We start from the raw sequence: 21,815 nt of genomic DNA on the forward strand, positions 1-21,815 counted from the left end.
TGTGTTTCAGATGACAACTTAGTACCCAACAGCAATCTCACACAAAGGCAGTGTAAAACAAAATACTGTGTTGATGCCACTTTCTGCTGCTGAAAATGTCTGGTGGAAATGTGAGGTGCTGGTGCATTTTGTTTTATTTTTTTAAACAGTCCAGGCCTCATGACAGCTGTCTGAAGGCAAAAGACATTTGGAACTGGAAGGAAGGGGTTTTTTAGATTATTTTTTTTCCAGCAAATATGAAATGTTTTTTCATATTAAAGTTTTCCAGATTTGGAGCTTATACTTAAGAACTGATGTAAGTATTACTCCTTAGTACAGCATCAGTATATTTACAAAGTAATTCTGAGAGTGATGTGATAAAGTATAAAACAATGTTTGAAATATCCTTGAACAATGTGCTTTGTTTCCTTAAAGCTATAATATTCCTGCTATTGAAGTGTATTATCTCTGTCAAATCGCTCAGTCCCACCTCAGAAAAAGCTGCCTGTGATTTCAAAGGGAGTTTTGCCCCAGGTACTGCTTGCAACATCAGGACCAGGAATTAGTGTAATGTAACCCACCATTTGTATTGCTTTGGGGTAAATTTAAGAGAGAAGATTTAACATTGTGTATGTCATGCTGAGATATTGCAATATCTTGGATGGGTTATTAGGCACTGATCCAAAGGTTAAGTGCAGCAACCACATGAGATGTGGCTTTATCCTTACATGATCTGTGCCCGTGTTCTATTTTGTAGTCCCCTGGAATGGAAATTATCACTAGAATAAAACAGCACGTTTCTAAGACTTCACTGGAATCTATCCTAAGCTATAAAATGTAGTTTCAATACAAGTGTGTGTGTGTGTATATGTCCTTTGAAATCTAGAAATCAGTCCTCGTATGTGTGGAATTTTGAATCTACGTCCAAATATGCACAAGAAAAATATTTACGACCTCTGGGAAAGTCTAGATATAAATCTGTGGTTGAGGATCTTTTCTAATTTATATGCATATATCTTTTTTGTTTCTTATTTTCCATGCTGTTTTTTCTTGGCTTGCATTAAATAAAATGCTTCAATGGAGTGTGGTAGTCTAGCATTTGTTTTGCCTCAGGAGTAGATTGCCCCATCTTGCATATCTGGTCAAGTAAATTGCTCTCTTGCCTGTGTACTTCGATAATAGTACTGGGCTTTAGACCTTCCTGTACAGCCCCCTAGTGAGCAGGGCTGCAAGGGCTGGGCCTGCGTGGCGCTAACAGGCTTCTGTGTTGTAATGGATGCATTCATCTCCTATTTACATAAATTAATAGTTAAAACTTGTTTGGTTGCTTAAGAAAACTCATTAGGCTTTTGGAGTAGCTGAATTATGAGCACTGTGGCAATTGCTCCCATTGACTTGTCTCCCGCTGGCTCACTGGGAACCAGTCCATCTCAGGGTCAGGTCCCTGAGTTTCCTTACTAAATTAAACAGATAGCATTTAAAAGAAAATACAAGTCATCTGTTCAGTGCAAAATGCATGTTGAGGAAGTTCCTTACAAAAAAGAAGTTATGTTTAAATTTAAAAAAATAAAATTATAGTCTTAATAGCTAATTTTCACTCAGGAAATAGGTCATAATTTTTACCCATTTTCTACTAGTCACTAGAGAAAGCTTGACATTGTAAGAGAAAGGTCAGCTTGCTTAACCTGCAGTGGGATAGAAATGATTCATGTGAAAAGCCTGGTCAGATTCTGAGTTTTGTTTTTCTTAATTGAACGTTCTGCTTTGCCTTTTTACCTTATTTTACCAAATTTAATTTTTTTTCCTTTTTTTTTTTAATAGATTGGAGAAAGAGAGCATTCAGCGCAGCATTAGCAATGAAGCAAAGGCCCGAGCCCTTCAGGCCCAGCAAAGAGAGCAGGAGCTTACACAGAAGATGCAGCAAATGGAGGCCCAGCATGAGAAAACTGGTAGGTGGTAGGGAAAGATTAGAGCCTGGGCACTCACTCACAAGCCAGGCCCACGCCTTACTGTGAAATGACATCAGGAACACCTGTAACCTTTGGCTGGCCGAAGGGAGCAGATGCTAACTACACCGGAGATTCCGAATTACATATTAGTTAGCGTTTAAAAGAGAAAATGGAAAGTATTGCCCACTGTCTGTTGATTTCAGAGTGCTGCTCTCACATCTGTTGCACCATCTGGATTATGAGTTTATTTACCTGTGTTCAAGAAACGTAAAGCTGAGAGAGACCACAACAAAGTAGAAAAACAAAGGGCTTGTTTTTGGCTGGATTTTCAGGCACACATGTTATATAAAGAAAATAGCATCAGAAGCTCTGCGGGAAATGCTCTGAGCTTACAGTTAAAGTCTCCTGAATAGCATTGAACAGTTCCCACAGTACACACATTATAGCTACTCTAAAAGCTTAATGAGTTTGCTTCGGCATCCAAACTGGAGAAAAGCTTTAGCCATTAATCGGTTCTTAATTCACTGTCGCAGCTGGATGTAATTCACTGGCTCCAAATTGATATGTTCCTTTATTTAATCTTTGCAGCCTCAAACATTTTTAGCATTAGTATGAGCCCCCTCCCAACACCCCCAGTCTAGAAGAAAGATATTTAATCCCTTGCATACTTCAGTTTATCATAATAAGAGACTTCATCATATTGACTTAGCAGATCAATAACTCCTAACCTTAATCTGTGAGTAAAAATGGATTTTACAAAACAAAAAAAGCCTTTTGTTATTTTGTCATGCCAGTAAATTTAACAAAGGGGCATATTAAAACAAAAAATAATTTTTAAGGAGGTAGCCTCTGAGCATAGAAAGGAGGAGAAGCTTCAGCTTTTATGGAGCGTGATGTATTCATGTGTTTAATGAAATAGCATTCTTTTCCACCGGTTCTTTAATGCCTTTGGAAAAATGATGTAGCCTGTATTACTTCTTAGCAGTGCCAGTTAATGCCTGAAGTAGCAGGCACATTTACATCTCCCGTTGATTTGTTTTTTGCCTTTTTTTGCAGCATTATCGCAGTACTAGAGGACCTTATCTTGTGTTGAGGGATTGCAAACAGCTATGTTATAACTACTGTCTACACAGTAGGAGAGAAGAAGCACTCGGAATCACAGAATTCTTGCTCTAGACACCACATCTACATATGACCAAGTGTAACTTTGCACAAGAGATGTATAAGTTACCCTCCTGGTGCATTTATTATCCTAGTACATAAAAATGAAATAACTTTGAGGTTGAGTATGTATACAAGGAGGTGCTGAAAATAAAGAAACCCTTGTGTATTATGATCTTTCATGCGTAAAGGAAATTTGGGTAATAGTTGTCTGTGATTCTGTGAATGATTTTAAAAGCAGGAATCAAGAAAAACTATTTTGGACTATCTTCTTCTCAGAAGAATAAAGGTCTTTTATTTCTAGGTCATGAGTTTTGGTGTAGCCCAAGCTACTGGTAGCTGAAATGAATTTATAAAAACTGGATAGTAAGTCTTGTATCTGATCATGAGAGACTGAACATAAATTACAGTAAGCACAGGACACTGTAAATAAAATAACCACCCTCTAAAAGGACGAAATAATGCACATTGCAGTCTGCGTGCTTGGATTACTAGCATATCCTCTGCACCAGCTGAACAAGCAAAAGGCTGCTAAGGCTGCTAATTTTATTCCTCCCAGAAATATCAATAACCTTCCAGCTAAAAGTTAAAACCACTGGCTGCAATATATAGTCTTTACAGGGATTCATGTCACACAAGACCTGATTCAGTGGTCACATCACCTTAACACTTTAGGTTAGCTTATTCTGACATGCAGCCTTTGCTTGGTGAACGGTGATGTTGTAATTCCATGTGCATGTAGCTGGAGTATGAAGAAACATACCAAAACCAGTGGGATCTAAACAAGAGAAATAAAGAATATATTAAATAGTTTCTAAATTCTCTATACGTTTATGTAATTTTAAAATGATTTTCTAGTTTTCTAATTTTATTGTTTCTAGTAAATGAATTGGACTCATTGCTGACTTCCCAGAAAACGTTCATAGGAAAATTAAAGAAAGAATGTTGTTTGTTGGCGAGCAAATTGGAACAAATGTCAGAAAAATACAGGTTAGTATATTTTCTGCCCCCTTTATTATTTTGACATGCTTCCTTATTTTGTATCTGTTTTTCAATATTTGTTATTGTTTATCTTGTCCCAGATATTGCACATCCTCTCAATATAACACATGCCATTTAAGTAACACGGATGGATTTTTTTCCAAGACAGTACTCATTTTCTACTTTTCAGATTGTTTGTGGCTATCAATTTAATCTTTTTGGTTTTAGATAAATTCAGTTTAAAAATTGCTTACTATATTATTTCTGATGTTCTTATTCTTAATATGAAAAGTAGAAAGTTCTTAGTGGAACTACAATTCCAGTTTATCAGAAACTATGTTAAAAATAGTAAATATTTAAAGCTCTCAAAACCATAGCATGTTGCTTTAGTTATTTACTTAAAGCTCCATTCATAACAGTACACGCCGAATAATTATCTCTGAAAAATTTGTTGTCATTGAAGCTCTGATTCTGCTAACGCTTATTATGTGGTGCTCTCATTTAGAATCAGTAGTAGTGCTACATACGAAACCATTAAAAATGCTGAAGTACAATTAAAATTAGAAGCAATAACTGGTTTAAATAAATGCAAAAGTAGGAAGGTATCTATTTAAAAAACTAAGTTCTATAGGACAGGAATATTGCAGTTCCAGCCCTCATATTCCTTCCTTGTCATTACTTTCATACTGAAAAATATGCAGCATCAAATAGACTTTTTGTTGAAACTTTCTGCAAGGTCATATTAAGGGTAGTGGGAAAAAAAAGAAGCTGAAATGGTGAGGTAGTATTCTGCGACTTCTGTAAATCTCATGCAAAATGAATTTGGCAATTAAAGGTAGGAGCATTCTTTTGTGGCTTATGTGAAGTAAGAGAAACATTCAGCAAAGATAAAACTTGTTTTCAAGATAGATTTCTTCTGCTGGGTGGATTTAATTATCTTGTTGAACTAACAACAGGGTCAACACTCACTTAGGGAGAGAACTCATTTATCCCAATATCCTGTCTCCAGGGATGATCAAAGGGGAATTATATAAGTAGATGATGCTTTCCACAGGTACTGCCTCCACTGGCCATCCTACTTTCCATGGAGTAAGAGGTGTTGACTGGCTGTTAAGTAGCTGAAGTTGGGAGATGAATCCCACCATAAGTATTCAGGGGAGAAATTAGAAACTTGAGGAAATATAAGCCATCTTCCCCTGCAAATGTTGTGATGGGTGTTTGAGAGAGAAGCAAACAGAATTTTTCTTCTGAAAAAGCAGAGCTCCTTTGCTAAAGTAATATAAAATCTAAATAGATTCAAACCATATCGTTATTCCAGCAATAAAAATGCACACAGACTTTGTTGCTAGAGCTCAGAATCACAGACTAGTAACTGTAAAAGGATAAAGGAAAGACAGAAAACATACTGTGAAAACACATTATTCTCTGAAAATAAATACCAGAGATTGCCAAGTGTATCTCCACCTAGCAGCATTAGCTGACTGTGTCAAGAACCTGAAAGGGGAGAAGGAGCTCTCTTGGATCTCCATAAAGTTGTATACTTAGCACAAGGAGCAGTGTGGAAGAATGTATTAAAACAGTTTTGAGAAATGGCCCCAAAATAGTTTGAGATTGCCTGCATTGGAGTGGGAGCTGTTGCAGGCAGTTAAAGGGCTGGACAAATACGTACGGGAAAAACTAAGCATTTGAAAAGGAGAACTGAAAGGTGAAACTGGAGATGGTGGAAAATGGTAACTTAGTGAACACTTCAAAACTGATCTGGTCAGAAGATCAGATGCGGAAAATGACTTAAACTGGATTTAAAATGCATGAACATTCCTTGGCTTTCAGTAGCATCTCTCCAAAAGGCACTCTTCACACTCATTCTCATGTGCTGTAGTGTAAAACCGCAGTTCTGGGATAGAATGCTGTACCTTTGTGCTCAAAAAAAAATTCAGAGAATTTTTTTTCGAAGATTTTGTAACTTAGGTCTTATGTACATTAGTAAAAGCAGATCAAGCTATTTTTAAAATGAGATGTAAGAGTAACTTTATATTTTTCTTGGTAAAAAGAAAAGGGTCCACTCCAAATGAAAGGCATTTCAAATTTATTTTTGATGAGTACATCTTTGGGATCTTTGAGATACTCCGGGATACTTCTGAGTGGCGTGTATGTTGTTCGTATTAAATACAGGCTTTCTGATAGATGGAAATTTTTTATGAGCTAACCCCTTCCACAGGATTAAAAAAATATCAGGGAGACAACTTCAGTCAAATTATAAACCCCTCAAGCTGTGCAAAAAGAAGGTAGTGCCTGGAAAGGTTTTTGTATGCAGAGGCGTAACCATAAGCCATAGTCCTTTGTTGATTTCTTCTATTTTTTTTTTTATTTTTTTCTCTGATTGTCACTATCTGAGTTTCTAGGTTGTGGATTAATGCTTAACACTGCCCACTGTGTATTTGTGATTTGCGTTTTGTAATTAAGGGGAACAATGGGAGCCCATTGGGTCTCGTTATATATAATGGTTGGTTTAATTTGTTTCACTTCTATCTTGTTAATTGTAAATTGATCATTAAGATTTGAATTCTAATCTGTCACCAGGGTTGTGAGTATTGAAGCTAGAGCAATGATCCTGGTTTTAATCACTGATGATGAGAAACAAATTTTATAATTTTGGTACATATTGCAGTTCATATATTTTAACACTGTATTTTATGGTGTTATAAATATTGTTAAATGACTTTTAGTGTAGTTTTACTGTTTGGACTATAATGTATAAATTATATTACTGTTTTGGCAACAGTAGGCATCCAACTGTGTGAGTTTAATTGAAGTAAAGAACACACACCCGGCTGAACTATTTTTCTGCGGGTTTGGTTGACTGCAGTCAATTGCACTTCAATACCAGGAGCAGAGTGTTTGCTTAGGGTAGCCGTGTGAAGATGTGAAACAGAGTCTGTCTGAGGGATGAGTCATTAAAATCACATGCAGTGGTACTCGTTGAGATAGCAGAAAATATTTTACAGCATATATATAATGTATCTAATTGCTGTACAAGTAAATAACTGGTTTTAAGGGTAGGAAAAGACAGTGCTTAAAAAAGCCAGCCTCTGTGCTGTGAGTCCAAGTGCTGCTGTGCGAAAGATGATTCAGAGGACAAAGGCAGCTTTGCCCCTTTAACATTCAAAAATCAGCTCATCCTAAAAATATCCTATGTCCGACTTTAAGTTGTGACTATTTAATGTTTGCTGGTTCTTTGCCGCTGTTGTTTGAATGTTTTGGGTGAGCCTGCTATTTTTGTGGTATTTTTTTCAAGATTGTCCCAGCAGGAGTAGTAGGGATACAAATTTAACTTGCTTCTTAACTTAGAAGTTGAGTCTTACACAGTAGATGGCTGGATCCAGAGGTATAGAGGTTTTTTCTGTTGTTACCCCCTTCAGCAATTGCTTTGAATAAAGCCCATGCTGAGTGAGCAGAGCTATTTAGGATCATTTGTGCAGACCCTGTACTGCTCCTGGAATGACTACTCATAGTGTAAATTTGCTATCACGGTTGTTTAGGCTTGTTACAGGTATCTTTTCATTACCCAACAACGTTGAAATTGTTTGAAAATCATGTAGAATGAACTGTTGTGTAATAAACTTGGGAATATAATTTTGGATGAGTGGTGTGTTTAAAGCTACAGGAGAAATCTTTGTCAGACAATGATGGAAACTCTCAGTATGCGTGTTGTTGGAAACCAGTATTCTCTTTTTAACACCAGTACCTGAACTTCTTAATACTGACTTCAGTAGGCATTCTACCATTCCTGTGTGCTGTCCTCTAAAATTTCAGTATCATGAAATACTTGAATCTAAATGTTCAGAATCTTAGATACTTAATTTAGAATGGTGATCGTGTAAATAGTATTTCAGCTGGAATAGATGCGGATTTTTTGCTGAGTTTTTCAACTGTAATTCCAAAAGAGATGTATTGGGAGAAGAGTACCTAAGTAACATGGTTCAAAGCATCTGGCATTTAGAGCTGTGTGTTAAGAGATCAGAGATCGTTTTTCTTATGTTCTCTGGGAATTCAGTATTTTATTTAGTTTCTTCAGTGGTAATTTTCAGTAGTGTTTTGATTCCTTCAAGCACCTTCAAATGCACTGGAGATGAGCAAAGTCCCTTCAAAACTTTGAGATTTTTACCTCTTCGAAGTTGCTTCTGCTCTTTCTGTGAATCAGACAGCTACATATAAATGCAGAAAAAGAAGCAGCATCCCATGGTTGAGGAAGCCCCATGGAAATGATAAATAACAGTATTTGCCTTGTGGGAATACTTGTAGTTGCATTTTCCTGGCGAAAAAAGGAAACCCATCCTGGTAGATGAGTTTAACTGGGCTGGTCTCTGTTACCTCAGATCTCTGGTGTGCTGCTTTGCAATGGACCTTTACTTTTATCTTCTGATTGCCTTTCTTGCATCATCAGTACAGGCGAAAGACTGCATTCATCCTGTGTAATAAGAAATGTATTTTTTATTTTTTATTGCTGACATTTCACAGTTACTAGTATTTTTTTTTTTTTTTTAATAGAATTAGGCCTTAATTACCTCCTTATACTATCCTGCCCGCTGTTAGGAAGCTGTCCAGAAACTCATTCATCTAAGTTTGATGTGAACATCAGCGTGACTCTGATGTATTTTTCATTGACGTTCCATAATAGAGCCATAACTCCATATTTAAATTATATACAGTCTTGTTCCAAAGTTGCCCTTGCTAAGTTCTTTCAGATTCACAGATGATATCCTGTATTGTTCTCCATTTAAATATGAAAAGATTATGTTGTCATTTCCAGATCTGTCTTGTCAGTGTAACAACATGTTTTTGAAGGAGTATTTATTCTCCTTGCACTTTGTTGTGTTTTTCAGAATGTCAGTTGTTGCATTCTGTAACAGCCAGGAAGGTAAAGTCTCTTCCTTCTGTATCTGCAGCATATTTAAGTTTATGATTTAAAGATATCTCTGAAGCTTTTTAACCTCAAGATCTGGAGTGGCAGATGCCATAAAACAAATTTGCCTGCTTTTGATTCTTACGTTCTGATGGTATAGCAGATTCTGACATGTTCTCATTAACCTTTTCCAAGGAGTTAAACTGTACAAGTGCATAATGTATATTTTATCACAATTTTATCTGAGATCTTTTCCTGATATTAAGAAACAGCTCATGCCTGTTTCTTCATGGGCTGATGGTTAGAGATGTAGCAAGTAACAGTCCCAGGTCATTGATGGATCTGGTGTTTCTGCTCACCCGTGAAGAATAAGAATTGCTAGAAAGTGATTAAATTTCTTAAAGGCTCTGCCAAGCATTATGTAGATTAGAGTGTGGGTATTATTTTTGTTGTTTCTTTAGCTTTTATTAATTTTCCTCTTTTTGTGTGTGTGTCATGCAGTGTTTTGGGCATATCAGGGCAATAAAGTTTCTAAAACAGTAGTACTATTCGGAGTTCAACCTGTGAAGTACAATTAGGGCTGAAAAAGTTTCTAGTACCCATTTTTTGAATTAGATGTTGGCCTTTACCAACAAAGAACTTGGAATGAGTTTTCAAATGCTTAACAAGTATGGATTTACATGTATTGATGGTGTTTAATAGCAGCACCTAATGTCACATGACATGCTTGTTTAAATAAAGCTGAAATTAGCATAGCCAACCTATGACTGAGTAATTGACGTATTTACCAGACACACTGCAGCTTCATGTTCTTCCATTTTAAGAATATTTGAAGTGGTTTCTTGTTTCTGTAAGTTCTACTAATAGCCTTTTTATGCATTATATATAATGTGTGGAATTTTATAAATGCTGAAGCCACATATTGATGGCACACTGCAGGATGAAATCTGACAACATCCATCATCACTGTGCTTTACTTCTGTAGATCTAAAGTCAACCAGCTTAGTCAGGAAAAAGAGTATCTTCATGGCAGATTGGAGAAGGTGCAGAAACGGAATGATGAATTGGACCAACAGTGTATCCAGCATGGGAGAATGCATGAGAGGATGAAGTCAAGGTAGGAGGTCCTGTTAATCTGTTAGCAGGTGGTATGTTATACTGTACCTGTTAGGCTGTAAACATAAAAATGACACTAAATTGTTTGAAAGTATTGGTCTTGCTTTATGGTAACGACCACCCTTCCCCCCACCCCTTCAAGCTTTCTGTCAAGTTTTTTTTGTAACATCTTTTGCTTGTGCCATTTTGGATAAATAAAAGGAAAGCTTGAACAACACAGTCTTCCAAAGAATTTAAGCCTAGTACATATGTGTGTGGGCTGCTTCGGCTGTTCTCTGTTCTAACTTGGATGAATTGTCTTACCATAAAAAAAAATGAGGAGGGAAGGGAGGGCTGAGAAGGAGAAGAGGAGGTTATTCAGTAGTGTGAAGGTAGATTACAGATGTGGATTCTGTAATGCCATGTAATGTTTTGGTTTTTTTTCATATTGCCAAATTATGTTTCTTGGTAATATTTAAACTTATATAAACAAGAAAATCTTGTTGAAGGTCTTAGTATCCAGAGAGCTATTCATTGCTTCCAGATACCTCTAGCCTTCTCTAAGGATACTGACTTCTTGGGAGTAACTGGTAGCAGCTAGAGTGAAATATTTCCTCCGATATACGTTGACTGTTCTGGACAGTCTCCAGACTACCTTGTGCTGTGATTTGTGTTAGATAGTCTTAAAGATCACTCTGGAGATTTTTCTTCTTGGTACCAAAAGAATCCTGTGCCTTTTCACTCTGTTTTCCAGTCTGTATTTAGTTTAAGGGTCATTGAAGTGAGCTGAGATGTGGCTGGGGAGGTGGGAGAAGTAGTGAAATGGCATTTCTGCAAGTCCAGCCAACCTAGCTATTTCTTTCTTGTCAGTACTGAAAGTCAAGGTGCAGTTTAAGCTCATTTGGGCTAGCTGGTACTGACAGAACAAAAGTTAGTGGTCTGTTTTTGAGTACCTGACAAGAACGTAGCTTGCACTGAATCTGCCAGTCCTGTTTGTTCACTCCATTCCAAGTATGGGCTCTGTCTATCTGTATTATACTGTTTCTTGCAAGCACTCTTTGTTCTCTTTTCAGTCTCCCAGGTCCCCTTCCTTTCCTTTTCAGATTTTTCTGTCTGAGCCTCATCTTGTTCTTTTGTAACCCAGAATTGCTGTAATTTTTTATAGCTCAGAGAACAAAGAAACTCAAAATATCTGTGTGATTGTGTCTCCCATCTACGTGACTGCATAATTTTTCCATTGATCTTACCTCCCCTTTGTTTTCTTCTGGTGGATTCTTCACATTTGGGCAACACACACTGAGGAGTCAATTTTACTTTTAGCGGGGAAAAAAGTTCAAAAGTTTTTTTTTTCTTTTTCCCTAGCTGTTCCCCTATGCATTAGTATCCCCTATGCATTAGCATTAGTATCTAGGTGAATTTCTGTGTAACTTTTTAGGAGAGCCTTTCCTTTTGTAAGAACCAAACAGACGTAGTGGAAAATGTTTCTCATTCTCTGCTGCAGCAGCAGTGACTATACAGTATTAAAGATTGAAAGCATTAATCCAGAACAGAAAAGTGGTTTGGAAGCAGAGTGGCCATGCTGCAGGCAGTGCCCTACCTTCTGCTGCTGTTTTGATAAAGGCAAGGAGAGAAAACAGCATAGTGATAGTATTGTCACATTAAATATTTTAGAATATTTAAATGTGGCGGAGATTATTGAGCATTCGAATCATGGCCAGTAGCAGCATTTTAAGGGAGGACTCTTCTAACATATTTTTAATTATGATTTTACACTGCATTTATTTAAAATCCAGGTAATTAATGACAAAGCTGTTATTATGAACTGCTTTAAAAATTCAGTGTAATCTGCTTTTAGTTTCCATGTCAAAACTGTAATGGATTCTTAGTTGCCAACTGCTATAAATTGGCTATGAACTATTCTTTTCTAAGTGAAGAGAAACAGCAAGTATAACTTCTACAAAAAATTTCACACTTATGTCTTTATAAGTTGCAGGACTTCCACCGAATAAAAAACAGCAGTTTTTCTTTTCTGATTTTGGAAACAGAGATCTATCAGTGTTATTTAGCAAAACAGAGAAGAAGAAATAATGTGTTTTTCCTCAGATTTTCCATCCACCACTCAGGTACAAATAAGCACAACACATTATTAAGGCTGCTTATTGCATGGATATGTTTTCCCTTTTTATGCAGCCACCAGTACCCAGTACCCTTGGTCTCCTTGCAATGCAACAATGTGCAACAATGTGCAGTGGGTTCCTCCCTGATTTTCTTTCTGTTTTTATTCTGCCTCTCTTTAGTTTCTTGTAGCAAAATTATTTTGACGTAATCTTGAACTTAGTATTGCATTTGATTAATAAGAAATGGTAGCATTGTAGTTAAGAAGTCCATCACTACTTGTGTACTGCTGTGAAAATGCAGTGGGCCCTGGTGTAACTGTTTTGTGGCAAGAGCAAGATCTCATTGTTCGATTGGAGAATGTATTTTGGAGCAGCAGTTTGATAGTTGCAATAACTACACTGCTGAAAATGAACAGAATAACTTTTTTTTTTTTTTTTTTTTGCCATTCCTGTCTTTCTGTCTGGCTATATGCTGTACATGAATGTTGTATGAAATGTTGTCAGTGGGTTTCAAAACAAAAGGTTGCTTTAAACTGCAGTCTTTAAAGATTATTTCAAATCAGTCTTTTCACAGTAATGCAAATATCCATCCCTTTCAGTGTTTTTTCTCAGTGAAACACAACATTAAAAGAAGTAGACATCCAACTAAGTGATTTTAGATAGCGATTTCTTTGGCTATGTAAAATATCTCAAAAGTATTAGGTAGCATGACATAAGGCTGTACCTGTGGAAGTGAGGTGATCCGTGTCGGTGCCTTCACAGGTGTGAGTGTTGGAGAAATAAAATCTTCTCTTTGGTGTGGCAAAGAACGTATTGGGATCAGTTTTCTACTTGAAAGCAAATTTTATGATTAAATTGTTCAAATTCTGTAGATAAGTGTTCATAGCAGAAATTAGCAGATAGAAGGGAGAATGGAATTTTGAAGGCCCAAATGGTGTATGTAACATGGGATTGTTATCTTCAAGGAGCAGAAGAAAATCACAAGCAATCAATTTCCGTTTTTAAAGATGAACCAATTATGCCTTTATATCAAAGAACAAGAAAGAGTACGTGGACTATATGTTGTATGAAGTGTAAAGCTTTTTTGAAACATTATTAATGAAACATAATTTGGAAGCTTGTGATTGGATGTTTTCAAACTAATTTTCAAACTAAGATTTGTAGGTGGAATCCGGGGACTGTAAGTTTTCTCTGGAATTCCTACTTGGTGATTAGAGCTGGTATTTTTTCCTCTTACGTGTGTGATCACTGTTTGATCGACATGACATTAGCAATCCATGTTATACAGATTTAACTGGGGCTTTTTGTCATGGTACTTTGGGAGAGGCAGTAGTGTTGTGTGTATTTCAACTGTATTTTTGGGAGCTGAAGTTAAAAAGAAGAGCCTACAGGACTGGCAGTTTGGGGCAGATGTGTGTCTATTCCTCAGGCATCAGTGGTTGTAAGTTAACTATAAAAATGTTACAACCATCTGTGTAACAAGACGGCAGAGATCTGCTCTTGCCTGTTACTATAAATAAGAAGGAGATTTGTTTGACTTCATAGACATTGGATTTATAAAGACTCTATGTGTCAAATTGTAACTATGTGCCATGTTGCTGAGATGCGTCTGCAGCCAACTACCTGGGGTGTCTTCCCCTTCAGAGATTGTAGTGGAGTGCGGCGACTGTGCAGAAATGTCTGAATTCCACAGTGTGTGACAAATTATATTTGTTTTCCATCTATGGGGAAATGCATGATCCTTACGGATAAGCTTATCTGTAAGAGTAGCTAAAATGGATTCTTAAGTGGACCACTATAGGAGTTAAGAGATAAACGATGCTCAGTTTGACAGTAATTTGAACGTTTTTTCCACCATTAATTTTCTTGTTGCTGTTACTAAGCAAAGTGTGAGAGATCTCATATGCATGAGAGAACATATATATGAGAATTGAGACACAAATTGAGAATATACCAGCCATTTCAAGTAGCTGAAATCATAATTGCTGGCTTGCTGTCACACAGCGGAATAGAAATTTGGAGTTTCGTTGGTAAATCTCCAGTGAAACACTTGAATAATTTTTTTTCTTGATAATTGAATGTATTAACTTGAATTACATATTTTACATTTCCTTCCTAAGTTGTAGAATTATATTCATGTGTTGTTTTTTTCTGTTTGTTTTGTTTTTCTATAAATGTTGATGAGTAGAAGAACTCAGTTTTGACCGTTGCTTAAAGGCTTTTTATTTTCCCAATCCAATGAAACAATTGTTACCTTGTCTTTATAGCCTAAGCATCTGTTTTGAAATGCAATTACTGCATTAAAAGTGCATTAAATTGTAGCTTTTTAATTTAAAAGGCATTAGTTTTTATACTGAGACTAGTGAAAAACTCTCAGCTCTATTCAGAATTTGGGATTATCATTTTTAATTAATTTTTTTATTGCTACGTAATATGCTCACATTTTAGTTTGTAAAATGTACTGGAGAATTACTATTAAAAATAATTAACAAATGTTGCGTATATGCATGCGCACACACACACGTGGGTGTGTGTATATATATATATACATAAAACAAATGACATCAAAATCTGAAAATATATTTTTCTTTTGTTTAATATTTTTGGATGTTTTAACACAGTACATATGATCTCCATCCCTCTTCTTCTCTTCTTCACTGTCTTTTTCCTTCTCCTTATTTTAAGTAGGTGTGTATATGTATCATATACATGTATATATTATTTATAGTTTTATATGTATACTCTACATATTAATATTCCCATTCTAAATAGGTAACAGCTTGTGTAAGATCACATAAACTCCTGAATATTGTTTTTAAAGACTTATTTTCCAAGTGCTTGGATAGCACACGCATAAAGGAAAACTTATCTTAGTTGTTAGAAAACCTGAAAATGTACACCTAGAATAAAATATAGTCTTCAGAAGATGCTACAAAATAGTGCACAAGTTACCTTTCTTGATAAATAAATGACAAGTAGACGGAAATATCGCACACAATTTTCAGACAGAAGGGAATAATGTTCTGTAAGATCTATTCTCGATCACTGCATTCTGTATTATTCTACTCCAGCTATTGCTGAATATATGCATTTGATATATGTTATATATTTGATATATACATATACACATATAATAATTTCTTTGGACTCCATTAAACTCCATTGTGAGGCCCCACAGCTCCAATTAGGTCATTTCCAGCACCGCTGTTTATTTGTGGTCAGCTTGTACCTATTTGACATCCAAAATTTGTGTAGGTAATCCATTTGTTTTTTTTTTATTTGCGTTGTATTTATAGACAATGGTTGTATCCATTCAGTCTACTTCTGAATAATAACTGAAGCCTTTCTCTTTTGTTCTTTTTGCAGTAAGCTTTCCCTCTCCCTGTGTTTTCTGGCTGTTGATCTTCTAATATGGGTGATCAGAACCATTGGCAGGGCATTGGACAAGGGCATTTGTGTGTCTTGGGTAGTAGAATTAATATATTTACTGTACATTCCTTGAGTGACAGATCCTATGGTCACATTTGCCTTTCTTATAGCTGCTTAATACTGACAGTTGGTAATCCATCTCTATCCAAAAAATGCATCCAGGACCTCTTTCTCCCAAGTAAATACAAATTATTAGCAAAGACTTTTTTGCTGTGAACTAAAAATCCACCAAGCCTGCAGTGTAAGGTTTTGTACCATCAAATTTCCTTCCATTTTTGCTGTCCCATTCTTCTGAGTAATGTTTGTTTCTGTGCAGTATTCCAGACCTTGTCTAAGCTCATGACGTCTTAAATTTATAAGCCTACTGTCACTTCTTGTGCTAAATCATAATTATAGATATTCCAAAATCAGCTTAAACTCAACTAGGAGAATCTTTCTTATCCTTCCTCACCATCAGTTGTTCCATCATATGTGCTCTTTATTTTAGTCAAGTAGTTACTGACAAGGATTAGATGCTTAGTTAACAATTGTTGATGTGGCATGATATTTAAAATGTTTTGGTTTTTTAAGTTAATGTAGGTAAGATATATTTATCTTAAACTGTCAGAGAAATTAGGATTGATGTGACAGAATCTTCATGGTTTAATCTTATGTTTCTGTTTCCTTGTTTTCCATTTACCTTCATGTCCTTATGTATTCTTTTTCCTTCGTTGTTTGTTGTAGGCTTTTCAGACATTTGAAGTCACATTAACAGGCCAGTTGTTGTTGAATTACTTTTTTTTAAGAATTAGTTAATGCTACTTAGGTTTTGATCACTTGGCATGTAATCTGTGTAGAGGGAAAAATTACAGTGTATCTGTGTTCCCTTTGCATGTGTAACACACTGGTAACAGGTGGCCACCACAGTTTCATTGTTTCAGAAACTGGAGCACAGTATTTGGGAAGGAGATGCTTCAGGGGATCTTTGAGGCATGGGGGATGCCTATGCCTCAAAGAAAATCTAGAGGTAAAAATAGCTCGCTTCTCTGTTGAACAGCTATCAGCATTGACCAGCATCTCTTCTGTTAGGAGTCTGATAATTGTCCACTGCTGAGGATATCTTCAACTTGACTGCTTTGATGTTCTCAGCCTTCTCCAAAGCAGACATGAGGATAGTTCTTATTCATGCCTTCAGCTTCTGAGAGTCAAAGCCTTCAGCTCGCTAATAGTAAGCTTGTGCTCTTGTCTACCAGGAATGTAAAAAGCCCTGAAATGTGTGACATTAAACAGCACAACATAAGGTTCCAGGCTGTTCTTGTTACTTTCTGTTGTCAGCACAGTTGCTGGGTTTCAAATTTAAATGTTAGTTTAGCATTAACAAAGAATTCTTGATTCTCCCCTCTGAAATGGAGGTGGATAAAGGTGATGTCTTTAGCAGCCCAGTGCAGACTCTGCTTGCTGTGGCAAGATCTAGAAATGCTTGGCCCCATGCAGAGCATCGCATTGTTGCTCTGCGAGAAGGCATGCATTGCAATTTTATGCGTGGACTTCAAGTGAAAAAATAACTATATTCTCCCTTTTTTTCAGTTGGAGGTTACTTCTGGTGATACTTCTGGTATGCAGTCCTTTATTACTTTAGCCACCACATCTTTCCTTTGAATATTTTGTCTTCAGTGACTGGTAGTAACCTTTCTGGTCAATGACAGTAGTAATGGACCAGTCAATCGATCAAATTGCACCCTTGCCAGTGGGTTCATAAAAACTTTATTGTTTAATGGCAAGAAACAGCACCAAAATGCATCACACATCATATAAAGCATCTGCTGAAACGTATCCAGAGCTACAGAATAAAGGTTTGTACCCAGGATAATAGCCTTCCCACTATAGTATACACTCTGAAGGACAATTCTTCCCATGTTTCTCCTAGAGGTATTCACATCTTTAGCAAGTCTTGATTCTTTACACCATCTAAAAATTAAATTGTTGGAATCTCTGACTAATTATGGTCACCTTATTTTCTTCCATATTGTGTTGCATCTCCATTTTCAAAATTCATTCTTCTGTACCATATTTCTTGTGATATGTCAGAACATTAAAAAATGTGTATTTGCAAGTAACTGCTGTGAGACTAACATTACGATCTATCCAGCAAATGTCTAGTTGGAATATTTAAAAGTATTTGGAATCTTTCCATTGGGCCTAAAGTGAACTCATTGTACTAGCAAAATCTATCAACCTATTTGGCAAACTCCTTTCAGCAGTAGCAGAATTTCTTCTGATTTTGATCTCTGTAAATGATGTATAACTAAGATTTTCAGGCTAAGACTAAAATCTTCTGTTCCCATGTAACGGGGAACTGAAAATGAAGATAGATGAATAACATTTAAAAAACTTTGCAAGCGTATCATGAAAATTTACCAGTGCCGTAATAAAATCCCGGCACCTACCTGCTTTGAAGGTTGGTGTTGTAAGGAGACCAAAAATTAATGATAGTTTATGTTCCTAATATAATAAGTGAGTTGATTTTTGCTAGGCTGTTGGAACATAGCTTTTTCGTAGTAACTTGAGCACTGGCATTACTTGCATTCAGATTTCTGATTTGATTAAAGCCAAGGTTGCTGGACACTTCCAAGTCTCCACATTAAAAAGTTTCTCTTAGTGGCGTGGCTGAAATTATAATAAACTTTCCTCTGCTTATGTGAAGTGGACTAATCCTTCTGAGTACTACAATAGCACTTCCAACACTAGGAGGGATTTAATCTTAGTTTCAACTACGTGATCTTTTTTCCCCTATTCTTCTTTCTTCCTCTTCCCCTTTCTCCCATCCAGTGAGAAGAGCTTGTCTGTAAAATCGCACCATACTTGGACAATTGCACAGAATAAATATTTGGAGCCATCTTAGAAACAGTCTGGCTTTAACATTTACCGTCATGAAGGATGTTGTAATACACTGTGCCTTTTCACACATGTTAGATGATGTAAATACTTGTGCTTCTCAAATCAATTTTTTGAATACGGTGGAGAAACACGTTGAACAGACGTATGTGTCTCCTTGGGAAAAGGTTTTCAAAGGCTGGGCTGAAACGGAATTTCTTCATTGGCTTTCTGTAATGTTAACCCATGTCAAAAATCTACAGGAAATGTGTTTAACATTTTGTGCTTTTTAAATTTCTATTTTTAATAGCAAGACAACACTCCAGGCAGTGCATTTCTGGGGATTATTGCATTTCTTAGGTGGCTGAAGTCACTCACCATTCAGCCTTGTGCCTCTCAACACACCCAAGGCAAGCTGTATTCCCCAGCAAGACACTGCTTGTCTTATCTTATTGCTTAATTATTATACCTATTTAATGCTGCTTAGAACATTGTCAGCTGTCGAGAAAAGGTAATTATCACTAGTCAAATGAAAAACACTTTTTTGGCTGCCTTACGGATACACATTTTACTGGTACCTTGATACATAATGAAGCCTGATAGCAAAACTTTTGCTTGTCTCTTCTTCAAGCCACAGCTGTTTCCCTGCTAAATTCATCCCATCTGTCTCCCCTTCCGTAAGGCTGTAGGCAGTATAGCATAAGTACAGAAGCAGTTCAGTGCTATTTTGGATAAACATAGCTGAAATTTGAATCTTTGCCATTTGCAATGCACACATTTTGTTTTACTGCTGTAAAGAGAGCTGTCAAAATAAAAACTACATGGATAATTTACTGAAATGCAGTCAAATAAAATGATGATCAGAGGAGAAAAATGAATTTATAGCATAGGGTCACTCTTACTTTTAAGGTCTATTGTGAGCAGTGTAATTGTTGACCTCTTGACATTTTGCGGTTCAGAGAAATTGGTAGTGAATACAAAAGGGAGAAAACTCTGAATTGGAGTATAGCATGAAGAAATCCAGGTTTCATGCCAAAAAGGCTAATTGTAACAGGCAGTTGTTTGCGATAGTGCTATGTTCCTTTCACTGCATTACTGTGCACTCTGTTTCTTGTCTCAGAGAAGAGCGTATTTCGTCAGCACTGCATCTATATGACTGGCAAACACTTATGAGCATTTGTAGGAGAAACTGAAATCTGGTCCTAGATCAACCTGGAGTGCATTTGAGATAATTCCACAAATTCTGAAAGTTAATTACCAAGGACTACTACTTACAAATTCATAGGTAAAGGTGAACAAAGCTATTTTTGTCCTAACCTTGAAAAAATAAAGATAAGTGATCTTAATGGACAATTAAAAAACAGTCTAATTGTTACAAGCAGGAGGTTCGTTCTTTTTAAAAAAAAAAAGAAAAACAAAACACTTTTGGGTGATGAGTACCACAGAAATGCTGTGTTTTTTTAGTGTTCTGTGTTAGGACAGAGAAGGGAGAAAAGGTTTTAAATCATTAGATTCTTCTTTTTTTTTTTCCTTTTTTTTTTCAGGACTGTTTTCAAACTGTATCAAAGAAAAAAAGCTTTTGGTAATATTACAAAAGCTACTGCTACATGAAAAGCTGGCACAGTAGTCTTCTCATAAATATATGTAATACACTATTACTAGAACCTATACTGCATTGCTCCTTATGTTTATAGGAATGTTGGAATTTCTCATAATAAACACTACATTCAAATACATTCAAAGATCATGAAATATTACATTTATTTTGCTCAGTAATATGAATGTAATGAGGGATGTTTCGTTTGGGAGAGAGCATGTCAGTGTTTAGTTCTCCCATAACTAATCCAGGAGCTGGTAAGACAGCTGCTGCACCGGAGCTAGTACCCTCGTGTTTCAGCCTAAAGGAAAAAAAGACTTTGCCATTTCTGATTCTTCATGGACTCCACTACAGTAGTATGCTTAGTACTTTCTTTGTGAATCATGTTCAGAGAAACGATGTCACTTTTAGATTGCAGAAGCTGTGCTATGAAGACTTGCAGTGTGTGAAATCTGATGCTAAAAGCTGTTAACTCTGGGTTATTGTTTATTTTGCATTTGTTTATCTTGCTGGTGTATTTATAAGAGCTGCCTGAGTCTGCTAGCTGAATGGGAATGTAGCCAACTTTTACCTTATGAACATACCTGCTGGAGAAAGTTGTTGCAGGAACACAAAGATTAAGAAACAAAAGGAGGCTGTAGAGTGTTATGCTTGTGGAATGACATCTCCCCATCCTACCTCCTTTCAGGCTTTACTAATAAAGTAGTTTTATGAGCTTCTCTGAACAATTATTAGGTTACCCAGATGTTGTAGTAAACATCCTGGTACGAAGACCATCTTGGAGCAATTGCTTTTATTGTAAAAATATTGTAAATGTTATTGTGCTATTCTTGAAAGTCCTACTAAGACCTGTGCTTACCTTTCAAAATAGCGATATGGCTTCCTTACCTAGTTTTGTATGCAACTGTGTTGATCATGTGCAGAAAAAGGGGAGTGTTTAAGCTTTGGCAGAAGATGCATGTGCACCAGCTTAATGATGTCTTACTTAAGACTTTTGCTTACATGCTGAAAATTGTTAGTTTCTCTTAGAATCATTTAGATAGCCTCTGTAAGTTCATAATGAAGGCTTGCACATTCTTGCATAGAGTCTGACAGATCCACTGCATTTTTTCCAGTGTTTCAAAGCCGCAAATGTCTAAAGAAAACTGTTTTTTTGTAGGGTTATTACCTTCATTTGGTAGGTATGCAAATGAGAATTAGAGGAGGGAGTGGGGAAGGTCAAGAGCAAAACAAGTCACAGTACTGTAGTCTTCTTTTCTATGTGCAAAGAATCAAGAAAGCTGTCAATCTTACACTTTTAATGTCCTTACTGTAACTTATTTATTTATTTGTTATACTACCTTAGCCTATGTATGTGCATTTATTGGTGATGTGATCAAAAATCCAAGATTATTCCAGGTGATCATTTACCTATATAAGCATGCTCCCACTGTTGAGTCTATTTGTAGTGAATCTCAGTCTACTGTGAAAACTTCACTTCTGCAAATGGGTCAAATCTAACATTTCAAATATTCATCTGTTGTTGCTTGGGCATCAGCTTATATTAATTCTTTTTCTGCTCACGTGTTTTTAGATCAGCCAGAAGTTCATGTATTCCACTCTTTCTTTCTGTAAGGTAGTGTAAGGACAAGGAAAAGGAAGGAGTGGGTCAGGGGTGGTCAGGTCCAAAATCAAAAAGTATTTCTTGATCTGAAAAAATTACTTTTGCGATGTAGACAGAAAGGAAAAATCTCTACTTGCAACTTCCTTCT

General features: G+C 36.3%; 1 protein-coding gene across 3 annotated transcripts in view; it reads left to right on the forward strand.

The window, feature by feature from the left end:
- Window positions 1-21,815, forward strand: part of SDCCAG8 (SHH signaling and ciliogenesis regulator SDCCAG8) — a 100,217-nt gene that overhangs the window by 54,612 nt on the left and 23,790 nt on the right. For all 3 annotated transcript variants that reach the window (XM_042811559.1, XM_042811569.1, XM_042811578.1), the window contains 3 exons: window positions 1,801-1,928; window positions 3,971-4,079; window positions 9,959-10,090. In XM_042811559.1, coding sequence (XP_042667493.1) covers window positions 1,801-1,928; window positions 3,971-4,079; window positions 9,959-10,090 — 369 coding nt within the window. The remainder of the gene's footprint in view (window positions 1-1,800; window positions 1,929-3,970; window positions 4,080-9,958; window positions 10,091-21,815) is intronic.

Source organism: Centrocercus urophasianus, unplaced genomic scaffold, assembly GCF_019232065.1.
Source record: "Centrocercus urophasianus isolate 14NV4802_14NV808 unplaced genomic scaffold, USGS_Curo_1.0 seq_10, whole genome shotgun sequence".
Lineage (NCBI taxonomy): Eukaryota > Metazoa > Chordata > Aves > Galliformes > Phasianidae > Centrocercus > Centrocercus urophasianus.